Here is a 12798-nt window from a genome sequence, read left to right as displayed (position 1 = left end):
GGCGGCATGCGGTTCCCCCCCCCCCCAGCCGGCCATGTCGAGTGACGGGAGTTGGTGGATCCAGTCGTCCCCCGCGGGCGCCGGCGGGGGCAGGGAGACGTTCTTTGCCAGGGCGAGGAGGAAGACATCGTGGCCGGCGGCGGGGCTAGCGCGGCGGTCTGGCGGTGGGGCTGGCCAGATGGGAACCTTAGATTAATGGAAGACGCTGACTTGGGACCTGCTAGCTTTTGGGAAAGGGGATAGGGGGTCTACTGTAAAATTAACAGAAACGATTCATTTGTTTTTTTTTGTCATATGGGACCTGCCAGTGGGTCCTACTGTCAGAAACTGGATTAATATGGGTAAATTGGAAAATCAGTGCTCTTCGTCACGAACCTGCCCCAATAGTTATAGTTATGTGACAAAATAGATACATTTGGTAGTTTTGTCTGGCTCAATTGTGGTAGTTTTTTTTTGTTATTTACTCTTCTTACATAGGCAACACAAAATATTTTTTTCCCGCTAAACTTTTGTGAGGTAACATAGGATGTTCGGATGCACGATGAGAAATTTTATTCGATTTTTTAACATTTTAAAATAAATTTAAATTTTACTTTTTTCCTAATAGGTGTATGTCTATTTGCGTCCGAAGGAAACAACCGACTGGACGGCCGCTCTCCGGTGTCGCACCGCCGCGCGCAAAACCCCATCGTCCATGGCGGGGGAGGAGGAGGACGAGGCCTGGGCGCAGGTGGACATGAGCGCCATGAGGAGGAGCTTGCTGAGCCTCATCCACCGCCACTACCTCGAGACCATCTCGCGGCTGCCGGCGGCCGACCTCCGGGCCACCCTCGCGCGCGGCGTCCTCGTCGCCGGACACTGCTACGGGCCCCTCCACCCCGTCCACAACATCCTCCTCAACTCCATCTGGTACGCCGCCGCCTTCCCCCTCCGCGACGCCGACCGGATCGATGCCCACATGATCAGCAACGACGGCGTCGTCCGCGCGTGCCACCGCTCGCTCGACGGGCTGGTAGCTTCCCTCCGCCTCTTCTGCCCGCACCTCTCCACCGGCGACGCGCTGTGGAATCTAATGTCCGCCGACGCCGATCTGTCCGCCGCTGTCGCCCTGGCGAACCAGACCAGCAGATCCAGCGCACAGAGAGCGATGGGGTCTCAGGCCCAGGGCACCTTCCAGGCGGCCGCCCAGGCCGCACGCCACCCCAACCCGGCCGCCTTTGGGTTGTTCTCATCGGCGGTGTTGCCCACTGTGAAACGAGACATTGTCCTGTTTCTGCGCACGACACACATGCTTTCACCTATGGACATCGAGCGCCTTGCCAAATCACTAGTTCTTGACTTGCCAAACGATCTTCTGCAGCCTCACTTAATGGTCAGCCCAGGAGTTCTTGATGTAATCGCATCCCACAGGAAACTGTTCAAGGACACACAAGAGGCAGTGCTCAAAGTCGTGACAGTGGCATTGCGCAAGTACACACTACAATCCGGGGAACAGTTCGTTCTTCATTCAGTGTGTGGTGTGAATTTGCTGGAGAAAGAGAGATTGGATAACTGCTACCACATCAATTTCTTTGCGCATCGTCAGGAATCTGGTTCTGTGTTAGGTGCCCCTCTCCTCTTCTTCACGGAGGCACTTGTTCCAGCTTTGGATGACAGCAGTATCCGCTTGTGTGTGGTTGTTGATCCGTTAACAGAAATAGGTATTTTCTCAAGTCCAGTTTCTGACATCAAAATTTCCATGGCTTAAATACATCCATGGTCTGTTTGGCTTAGTAGCCACCATGCACTACAAACAGCTGGAGATCGTGGAAATCCTCCCTACTATGAGCATTCTAAGCAGATTCTTTTTCTGTGCTTGTTACACTGCTTATGTGCTTGTAATTAGTTTTAACTGCTTTGCTTATAGTTATGTAGGGACAACTTCTAGCAGTGCTTAAATACAATTTCTTGTTGTTATGCGCTTATTATCACTGCTACTTAAAACAATCTCTGGTTATTCCACTATCTACAAAGGCACTTGTTGGGAATTACCTCATCGTGCACATCCAGAATATGCCTGAACTATTCATTTTTTTGGGAATGTCTGATTGTGTTGTTTGCTCGGTGTGCTTTGTTCTTATCATGTGCATTTGAAATACTGACCTTATTTAGTATATTTTTTGCAAGATACGTGTATCGTTTGTGGAGCAATCTTTACTCACCTTATTTTGCAATGCTGCCTTTTGTAAATATAGGGAGTTGCTTTGCTTGTGAGACTAACAAAAAGAAGATTGTGCACCCCACCTATGAGGAATACCTTGGTGGCCAGGACTTTCAAGTGGATGATGTTGACAATGATGGTGATTTTCCAATTCCATTGGATGTCGACTACATCTTTTTTGATGCTGAGAGAGACAGTGTTTTTGCAAAACACTTGGACAATATAGCTACTTGTGACAAGGGTGGTTCTACGGATGTTTTGGGGACTGCAAGGCCATGCTCTGATGTTGATTTAGGTATCCTGACAGGAAGGTTTGATGATGCAAGTCTGTAGGAAAACAAGCTATTGATTAGGTCATTATGGAGCAGAGCTAAGATGATATATGACAAGAAGACCTCTCGGTTATGTTTTAAATGATGACACAACCCCGCCATTCTCCAAAAAGTACTGTAGATGTTATGTGTATCCTGTTAACCTGCTGTTTTGCGTAAGTGTTTCGTCCATGTTCTACTGGGCTATCTCTACCCACTTATGATCGAAGAACTTGCTGCGAGCCTTTTCCTATAGAGATGGTCTCTGTCTTTGGAATTATGCTTTTAATATATCTTTACCCTTGTTGCTTGTGGATTTTTATTAATCACCCATGCTAATCTGATAATACGTTCTGTACTTCTGATACACATCTGTAGTTTGCATTCCGCATTCTTCCGGGCACTACGGTACAATTACAAGTATCTTGTAACTAGCAAAATCCAGGTAACCACGTTGATTCGCGAGGTGCTGAAGCTTTAAAGCTGCATTCTCTAGTTTCTAGTGGATTCCTTGTAGCCATGCTGATTTGGGAGGTGCTTAAGCTTTATTCTCTAGTTTCTAGTGGATTCCTTGTAAAACTATGAGCCTTACCATATCGATTTCATGGAGTGGCCAAGGAATCCTTCTTTTGCCAGAGAAGCTCGTGTGATTTTCTTTGTTGAAGCTTATGGTCTGCCTAGCTCTGACTTTTGTGAAGAGGCCATCACCTTGTGCTGTACAGTGGAGCCATCACCAAGTGAAGCTGGTATGTTCTTGACCTCCAATCGCTTTGCACTTTTCAGTACTAAAATTAAGTGCTATTCATGAATCTGATCATCTAATGGTTGAGTTCAGAGGAGAACTGTCAGTTCAGGCCATTGTTGACTTCATTTTTTTTTTGACACCTTTACCGTAGGGGAAACCCCTACGGTGTAATTTTCTATTTATATGGCAAAAGAAACTGTACAAGGACTAAAAGTCCCAAAGTTTTAAACAGATTACATCACGGTGGGAAAAAAAGAAAAGGGAAATACATAAAAACTAGGATGGAATAGACAACAACCAGTCAATAAGTGGTTGAACTGAAGTCGCCTTAATTCTGAACTTATGAATCCAAAGATCGCTCTGAAAACTCCTTCTCCACCGAATTCCATACGGAGCATGCCGTCGCTTACGGTGGAAGAGGATTCATTCTCTTGGCGGCTTACTGCGAATGGGGAATATTCCTTGGCTTCTGCCTATATGGCCGTCTTCAAGAGTTGTTCCACGGATGTTTTGGGGACTGCAAGAGCATGTTCTGATGTTGATATGTCTCAACAGGAAGTTGTGATGATGCAAGATGCATGTCTGTAGGAAAATAAGCTATATACTATTAGGGAAGCACAGTTAAGACGATGTCAAGACTGCTGTTTTGCAGAAGTGTTCCGTTCATGTTCTACTGGGATATCTACCCACCGTGTAGAAGTGATAGTGCAATTAGTTTGCCTCCTTTTGATAGAATTTAGTTAGACCATTTCGGGTAAGTACATGAGGTACTTGATATAATCATTAATGATTGTGAATTGTACTCAACAACGTAAATGTTATTTTATACCTTGTATTGGGATAATTTTCTCTTACTTTTATAATTTGAGCACTTAATTTAGCACAACTATGGGTTTGCTTAGATAAAAGACACAAATATTAGATGGCTTTGTGGTACCATGAAGTACTTATATGGCCCTGATAATGGCTGATTAATCCTTATATATCTTGTTGAATGTGTATAAGAAATTTAAGTGACTCATTTATAATTTCAGGTGAGTAAAAAAAAAAATCTTGTGGCACATGCCGTGCACATGATAATTATAAATTGTGTAACAAGTTGTGACCAACAGAACAGTCAGTAAATTTTCGCATCATCCCTATTCTGAAATGAGCAAGTTGAGCATGCCAAATCTCCAATTTATCAAGATTCAAAATTTTAGTTTGTACACAACAAAATTTTGTTTGGACGAATAGGTGCACTACGTAATGGTATCAAGCAGCTTATGCCAAATGACAAACACCTGGATTATATGGTTTCAATGACCTCTTTATGAAAAAATGGTGGCAGATAATTAAGGAGCTCTTCTACTTACAAAATGTGTGATGGTTTTTAAGTACCCAAGCAGTGCCCTAGAGCGTAAAAATAGTGCTGAAAACCTCGTTCCTCCGCAATCAGAAAAAAAAATGTCTGTCCGGCGCAACCGCCGCCGCCGACGGCGCGCTAAGGCGGAGGCTCTGTCGAACCTCAGGGAAGAAGAGGAGGAGAGGAAGATCGTAGCAGATATCCGCGCTCTGCGGTGGAGCCTGCTGGGCCAGATCCGCGGCTACTACCTCGACGCCATCTCCCGCCTGCCCACCGCCGACCTCAATACCACCCTAGCGCGCGGCCTCCTCATCGCCGGCCACTGCTACGGCGCCCTCCACCCCGTCCACAACATCCTCCTCAACTCCGTCTGGTACTCCGCCGCGTTTCCCCTCCGCCCCGGCGACCGGGTCGACGTCGCCGTCATCAACGACACCGCCATAACCCGCATCGTCCAGCGCTCCCTCGACGGATTGGTCGCCCTCCTGCGCCATCGCTGCCCCGGCCTCTCCCACGACGACGCCCTCTGGCACCTCAGCCTCTCCGGCGCCGACCTCCGCGCCGCCGTTGCATCCGCGCGCGGGGCTGCACCTTCCTTGCTCCCTCCCACGGAACCGGAGGCCTTTCAGGCGGCTGCCAAGGCGGCGCGGCATCCGAAACCTGCCGCCCTCGCGCTCTTCGCTTCTTCAGTGATGCCCTCTGTGGAACGTGATGCCGTCTCGCTGCTCAACAGCAAGCGCAGGCTTTCCTCAGCTGACATTCCGCGCCTCTCCTCTATGCTGCTGCCTTCACCTGTACCCGATGAGCTGCCGCATCCTCCTCTTCATGATCGGTGCATGGAAGCCTTCCAAATCATCGCTAGAAGAAGGAGTGTTCTTATCAGATGGTACAGACGATGGGTTGAAATGGCAGATGCAGCGTTATCTAAGTATGCTAAGCAAACTGCGGTAGACTACCAGCTTCATATCATCTATGGCCTAGGAACCATCAAGGATGGATTTAATACGGACAAATCTTTCCATATCAATTTCATGGCGTGGCCAAAGGATCCTTCTTCCGCCAGAGAAGCCCCTGTGTTTTTCTTCGCTGAAGCTCTTCGCCCGTCTGGCTCGCACTTTTGTGAAGAGGACATCACCTTGTGCTGTACAGTACAACCTTCATCAAGTGAAGTTGGTATGCTTTTGACGTCCAATCGCTTAGCACCTTTCAGTACTGAAATTAAGTGCTATCCGACCATCTCATGGTTCACCTTGTGTTATGCAAAACAAAATTTATGACTAGTCCCTCATTTTAATCGTTAGGTTGTCTATTAACCTTAGCACTGAAAGGGGTGCCTGCCCGTCATGATGTCTGTTTTATTTGAACTTTCAGATGAACTGCCTCTGTCCTGACATGCAGCATGTTGACATGTTTGCAACTTTTTGATGTCCTATATTCCTTTTATATGAATCATCTTTCTGATCTTGCTTCTACAAAATGCAGGTTGCTGCCATTCTTGTCTGACTAAACACTATATAATTGATCATCCGGATAATTCCGAGAACTTTGGTGGCGGGCAGTACTTCAAGATGGATGGAACCAGCAAAGAGTGGGATTACCCAGCCACACTTGATGTTGACTACAGGTGTTTCGATCCTGACAGAGATGTTGATCTTGTGGAGTACTTGGATCAAGATTACGCCCGTTACATATCCTCTTCACCCTGGCATTGCCATCATAAAAATGAGGGGGATGTCTCGGGTTATTGCAGCGGAATTATGTGAAAAGTGATGGTTGTGGTTTCACTATTGCTCTTCAATCTCTTTGCACCTTTCAGTGAAATTAATTGCTATCTGATCATCTCATGGCTGGCCTTGTGTTGTACAAAATAAAACTTACGACTACCCGCCTATTCTTATTGTTAAGTTTTATGATTGGTTCATCACCACATGATATGAAAAATTGAAAACGTCTATTATCCTTACCGTCAACAGCGGTGCCTGTCCCTCCTGCTGGCGGTTTCATTTAAACATTTCTGATCACGCCTCTGGCCTGACATCTAGCATGTTGACATGTTTGCAACTTTTTTAATTTCCTATATTCCTTAGATAAATCATCTTTCTGATCTTGCTTCTACAAAATGCAGGTTGCTGGTATTTTTGTCTGACTAAACACTACTCTATCCATTCCACAATTCTTGCGCATATTCAGATGTATCTATTCACAAAATATGTCTAGATACATTGTGACAATAATTATGGAACGGAGTGAGTATATAATTGATCATCCGGATAACTCCGAGAACTTTGGTGGCGGGCAGTACTTCAAGATGGATGGAACCAGCAAAGACTGGGATTGCCCAGCCACACTTGATGCTGACTACAGGTGTTTCGATGCGGACAGGGATGCTGATCTCGTGGAGTACTTGGATCAAGATTATTCCCGTTACGTATCCTCTTCAGCCTGGCATAGTCCTCATAAAAATGTGGGCAGTTTCTTGGGTTATTGCAGCAGAATTATGTGAAATGTGATGGTTGTGCCAACAGAAAAAAAAAATCCTCTTTGGCTTTTTATTCAGTACAAGCTCAACATCAAAGACTTTAACAGTGAGAATTGTTCAAAGCAGTACCGTTTGCTTTGCTCTGAGCCCACAAATAAAACAATGGTCTGTCTTTTCTCCACGTGACTTGAGCCAAACCTTTTGGTGGAAGCTCAATCATGAATTAAACGTAAATCTTCGCATACTGGATATGCTCACTGATGCTCACAATAGGCATCAAAGTTGAAATAGTATCTGGAGCCCGTGGAATCAAATAAATACTATAATCTTTTTTTTTTACTTGAAATAGTATCATCTTCGATAGAGATCAGAAGGATATTAGTCAATGTTTCAGAGCCTTCAGGGCTTATGCTAATGTCATCAGACATAGGTCTAAGCTTTGTCATCAGGAGTAATATTTTCTGTTGCCCATCGTGTACACAATCATTCTTAAATAGCTCCCTTTTATTGACGAAAATGGGGCAGTAGGGGTCCATACTGCCCATGCTCAAAAAATAGTTGGGGGATATTGCTTCGTCTTGCCATTAGCTGCTCGGTGTCTATCACTGTATTGCAGGAAGTATTTTGCTCAATCATCAGTTTCGTGTTGTTTTCAGCGATCTGAGTGTTCAATTTTTTGCTCGACAAAGGAACCATCAAAACTGTTTACACGGAATTCTTTCACCACCTTTCCATATAGGATTGGAAAATAAGCATCGGTTTCCTTATTTAGGAATTACGATTGCATATGATTGAAACTCTGAATACATAAGACCAATAGTATGCACCTATGAGGAGCTAAAAAGGAAAAATAAGATCATTATCATGGTATTCTATCATTTGTCTAGGAAACAAGGAAGAGATAGGCTCTTTATACACCCGAGGACATCTTGTACTGCAAGGAGGCAGCGACTCGTGAGTTGAATGGTTTACAAGCTTTGATTCATCAAGAATGTCCTTGTCCTAACGGATAAAATGTTCATTGTTTAGCCCACCAAACCCAACCTGACGGCCTGTTGCGGCATCAAGCATTCCATTCAAAATATTCAAAAAAGTGGGCTTGGAAGTTTGAGGTCATTATAGAAAACATTGCATATTAAAGTATAATTGACATCCTCAAATATAATCGATAGCATCATTTCTCAAATAATGGGACAAATCGATGTGGGAGCTACTTAAGTGTAACAGCAGTGATGCTATAAGCCTAGTTATAATCCAGAATTATTTTTCCAAAATTGTATCTGATTTATATTAATTAATAGAAATCTTTACAGCTAGAGAATGTGGTAGCTGAATGTACAGACGAAGAAAACCCCTAATCAAAGAGGAAAATGCAATAATTATCATAAGCCCCAAAATTTACGCCTAAGCCGCTGCCAGACTCGTTAGATAGCTCTGGCTTATGATGGACAACATCAGAAAATTTATCTATTGAAGTACTGCAAAGAATTGTAAATGATAATTTGAATCGTCGCAATTGTAGATCGTCACACTAGATGAAGATTGGCAACCATGCCAAGCATACCGCGCTAGCACTTCTAGACTAGGTCGACGATCTTGCTCGCAAAGCCTCGAAAGAAGCGGTTGTTGAAGCAAGTTTGTCGCCGACGGTGCCATCCATCAGACAACAAGAACAACCCCGACATTCATGAATACTGGTGGGGACAAAATTCCAAACTCACTGGCAAGGCCAAACCAAGTGACACCGAGACAAGACTGGAGCTGGAGGACTTTTATCTAGGACGACACCGCCATCTCCGTCTGAGTGATGTCGCTGTGAACACGAAAACCAAACAAAAAGGATACTACTACACCGGATGAGGGCCGAAGACCTCTCCTCTCCAGGTTCTGTATATTCTACAACTGCTGGTAGAACACACATTTACGTTTTAAGCAACAAAAGGAAAGCAACCAGCAAGTAACACATTGTCACCGAACAGCAACAATATTTATACATAAAGGATGCAACAACCGTTGATAGCTGAATCAACATCATTCTTATGGCAACGAATGCCAGGGTGAAGATGCTACGAAACAGGCAAAATCCTGATCGTGGTACTACACAAAATCTATATCTCTGTCAGGATCGAAACATCTATAGTCAACATCACTTGTGATTGGGCAATCCAGGTCTTTACCGATTGCATCCATATTGTAATACGGGTGATCAACTTAGAAGTTCTCAATCAGACATGCATGCATTTTGCAGAAATAAGATGAGAAAGATGCTTATTGGAGGAACAAAAAAAATGCGAACATGTCAAGAGTATGTATGTCTGCTAGGCCAAAAGGAACTGATCTGGAAGTTCAACAGTTAGCAGGAGGAACAGACAACCAATTGGCCGCTGCTGTTAAATACATTTTCAGATTAGCTATCATGAACAGATGTCATGAGTAGCACATATAATTTCAGTACGGAAAAGCCATATCGATTGGAGATCAAGAGCATACCATCTGACTAACTGTTGGTGATGCCAGAAAAACTACGCAAAACATGAATATCTAGAATCCACCGGTCTCTTACTTATATGCCAATGCCAGAAAACTACGCAAAACAGCCAGGATTTAATCCTTGGGGCAACTGCATAAGCGCCCCATTGTAGTTGCACTTACTGCTGAAGTTCAAGAAGGGGCGGAACAACGTTAATAATTAGATGCTAGATATCTACCTTTTGTCTACATATAGCAACAGCATTCACATTTTAAGCAAAGATAATAATGCAAGCAGCAAGTCCATGCATTTTCACTAAACACCAATAATACAACAGATTCTCTTACGTTGACAACAATTATACATAATAATAACGGTGATGTAGGCTAATAACAACAACGAAATTAGAACCATAGCACATCACCTAGTATATCTCTTGCAATAATACAAGATAGCTGAATCGATATCATCTTTATGTCGACGATGCCACGGTGAAGCCGATGTGTAACTGGTAAAATCTTGATCCAAGTACTCCGCAAAATCAATGTCTCTGTCAGGATCGAAACATCTGTAGTCGACATCACTAGTGATTTGGCAATCCAGGTCTTTACCGATTCCATCAATGTTGCAGTACTGCCCACCACCAAAGTTCTCAGAATCATCAGGGTGATCCACTTGGACGTTCTCGGTCAGACATACCTGGCAACTATCTGCATTTCGCAATTTGCAGAAGGATGAGAAAGATGATTCATTTGATGAACATGCAAAAAAAGTTGCTGGCCAGAAACAACTGGTCTGAAAATGCAACAGTGAGCAGGAGTATCCCCTGCTGTTATTAGACGTTTTCAGATCAGCTATCATGAACAGCCTCCAAATTAACAAGTAATAATGGGGGCTACTAGTCATTATCTCTTATTTGGGTTTCATATGCCACAAAAGCCAGCCATGAGATGATCAGATGTCATAAGTAGCACATAATAATAATCTCAGTACTGAAAAGCCAAAATCGATTGGAGGAGGTCAAGAGCATACCAACTCCGGTTGGCGATGGCTGAACCATACAGCACAAGGTGATGTCCTCTTCAGAGAATTCAGAGCCAGACGGATAAAGCGCTTCGGCAAAGAAAAACACCACCGGAGCTTCTGTATTAGTAGCACAACAAGAGGGAGGATCCTTCGGCCACGCCATGAAACTGATATGGTAGGATTCATCCAGGCCGAACTCATCCTGCAGGGCACCGACGCCATAGATGATATGAAGCTGGTAATGTTCCTCGGTTTGCCGGGCATACTTGCTCAGCGCTGCATCCGCTAGCTGGACCCATTTTCTGTAGGTTCTTACGAGAAGTTTCCTCCTCCTGGCGATGAGTTTGAATGCCGCGGGGAACCGCTCCTGGAGAGGAGGGTGCGGCAGCTCGTCTGGGAGTGGGGAAGGCAGCACCATGGCGGAGAGGCGCAGGATGTCGGCCGAGGAGAGCCTGCGCTTGCTGTTGAGCAGCGAGACGGCGTCATGTCCCACGGAGGGGATGACGGAAGCAGCGAAGAGCGCGAGGGCTGCAGGTTTCGGATGCCGCGCCGCCTTGGCAGCCGCCAGAAACACCGCTTCCACCTCTGATTCCGTCTGACGGACCAACGACGGCGCAGCCCCGCGTGCAGACGCAACGGCGGCGCGGAGGTCGGCGCCGGAGAGACGGAGGTGCCAGAGGGCGTCGTCTTCAGAAAGGCGGGGGCAGTGGTGGCGAAGGGACGCGACCAACCCGTCGAGAGAGCGCTGAACGAGGCGGCTTATGATGCTTTTGTTGATGACGGCGACATCGATCCGATCATCGGGGCGGAGGGGAAACGCTGCGGAGTACCAGATGGCGTTGAGGAGGATGTTGTGGACGGGGTGGAGAGGGCCGTAGCAGTGGCCGGCGACAAGGAGGCCGCGCGCCAGGGTGGTGTTGAGGTCGGCGGTGGGCAAGCAGGAGATGGCGTCGAGGTAGTAGCCGCGGATCTGGCCGTGCAGGCTCCGCCGCAGAGCGCAAATATCTACAATCCTCCTCTGCGGCTCCTCCTCATCTTCCCTGAGCTTCGAGAGAGCCTCCGCCTTAGCGCGACGTCGGCGGCGGCGGTTGCGCCGGGCAGACATGTGAATCGTATCCCTCTTTTTTTTCTGATTGCGGAGGGACGACTAAGTTGTCAGCATCTCTTTTGACACTTTCAGGCCCTGTTAAAAATCATCACACAATTTGTAAGTAAAAGAGCCCCTTAATCATCTGACACCATTTTTTCATAAAGAGGTCATTGAAACCATATAATCCAGGTGATTGTCATGTGGCATAAGCTTGATGATACCATTAAGGCCTTGTTTACTCCTAAGGTATTTCCACCCCCTAGGGGTTTGGGGATGAGAGGGGATTGGGTGAAACCCCCCTTTCACCCAATCCCCATTTTACCCCTAATTTCCCCTCATTTCCCCGCACCCTCCACCACAGCCTCTATCTACTTTGTTTTAGGGGATGAGACGGGATATGAGAGACCTGAGATCAGATAATAAAAACTCAATCTTTGCATCCCAGGAGATGATAATGGACAATCAGTAAATTAAAAACTCCGTCTTTAACATAAACTCAGTGTCATGCAATTTTGTCATGCAATTTTCTCGAACAAGAACACACATATAAATAAATGCTCGACCCAACAGATGAGCAACCGCCACCACAAACTCAGTGTCATGCAGTTTGAAGAACATTAGAAGTTATGGCGCGCTCGCCGCCGAATGCCGGAAACCACGCCGCCGCCACCAGAGGACCTCCAGCTAGAAATAAACGCAGAGGTAAAATTTGGTATTACAGATAGTTCAAATGTATAGTAACTGCAACTAGGGATCATCCTTATAATTTAACTAAGCCCATCCTTAAAGACTAAGTTCAATGCAGACAACACTTGAGTTCAGATTCATATATGGCTAGATAGGCCGGCACCATCACTGTCTAAATATGTAAGCCATGTACTTAAACAAATGAACTCAACAGCACTTGTTAATATCAACCAGCAAATGAACTCAACAGCACTGTTAGCCCTTTTTATGGGTCCAGTCCAACCTGACAGTAAAAACTGAAACACAAAAATAAAAGGAACGAAGTGTCCAGTCCAACCTCACAGTAAAAACTGAAAACTATTGCTTTATGGATGTTAATGTTCAGCTTCTGGGAGAACTTATGTGTGAACAACACGCAGATGCCTTAGACTAATACTTACTGGGC

The 12798-nt window shown here is 45.4% G+C and overlaps 2 protein-coding genes across 2 annotated transcripts; both read left to right on the top strand.

Moving 5' to 3' along the window:
- Positions 1–1247: 1247 nt before the first annotated feature.
- On the top strand, positions 1248–2764 carry LOC124657962. The gene is made up of 2 exons (XM_047196419.1): positions 1248–1700; positions 2235–2764. Exons 1-2 carry the CDS (start codon positions 1289–1291, stop codon positions 2531–2533), a joined length of 711 nt encoding a protein of 236 aa, XP_047052375.1. The 5' UTR covers positions 1248–1288; the 3' UTR covers positions 2534–2764.
- Positions 2765–5602: 2838 nt separating this feature from the next.
- LOC124651540 lies at positions 5603–6443 on the top strand. Its single transcript, XM_047190612.1, has 2 exons — positions 5603–5774; positions 6084–6443. Exons 1-2 carry the CDS (start codon positions 5633–5635, stop codon positions 6362–6364), a joined length of 423 nt encoding a protein of 140 aa, XP_047046568.1. The 5' UTR covers positions 5603–5632; the 3' UTR covers positions 6365–6443.
- Positions 6444–12798: the final 6355 nt, after the last annotated feature.

This window comes from Lolium rigidum, chromosome 5 (genome assembly GCF_022539505.1).
Source record: "Lolium rigidum isolate FL_2022 chromosome 5, APGP_CSIRO_Lrig_0.1, whole genome shotgun sequence".
In the NCBI taxonomy this organism is placed as follows: domain Eukaryota; kingdom Viridiplantae; phylum Streptophyta; class Magnoliopsida; order Poales; family Poaceae; genus Lolium; species Lolium rigidum.
This window is presented reverse-complemented; position numbering and strand designations above follow the sequence as displayed.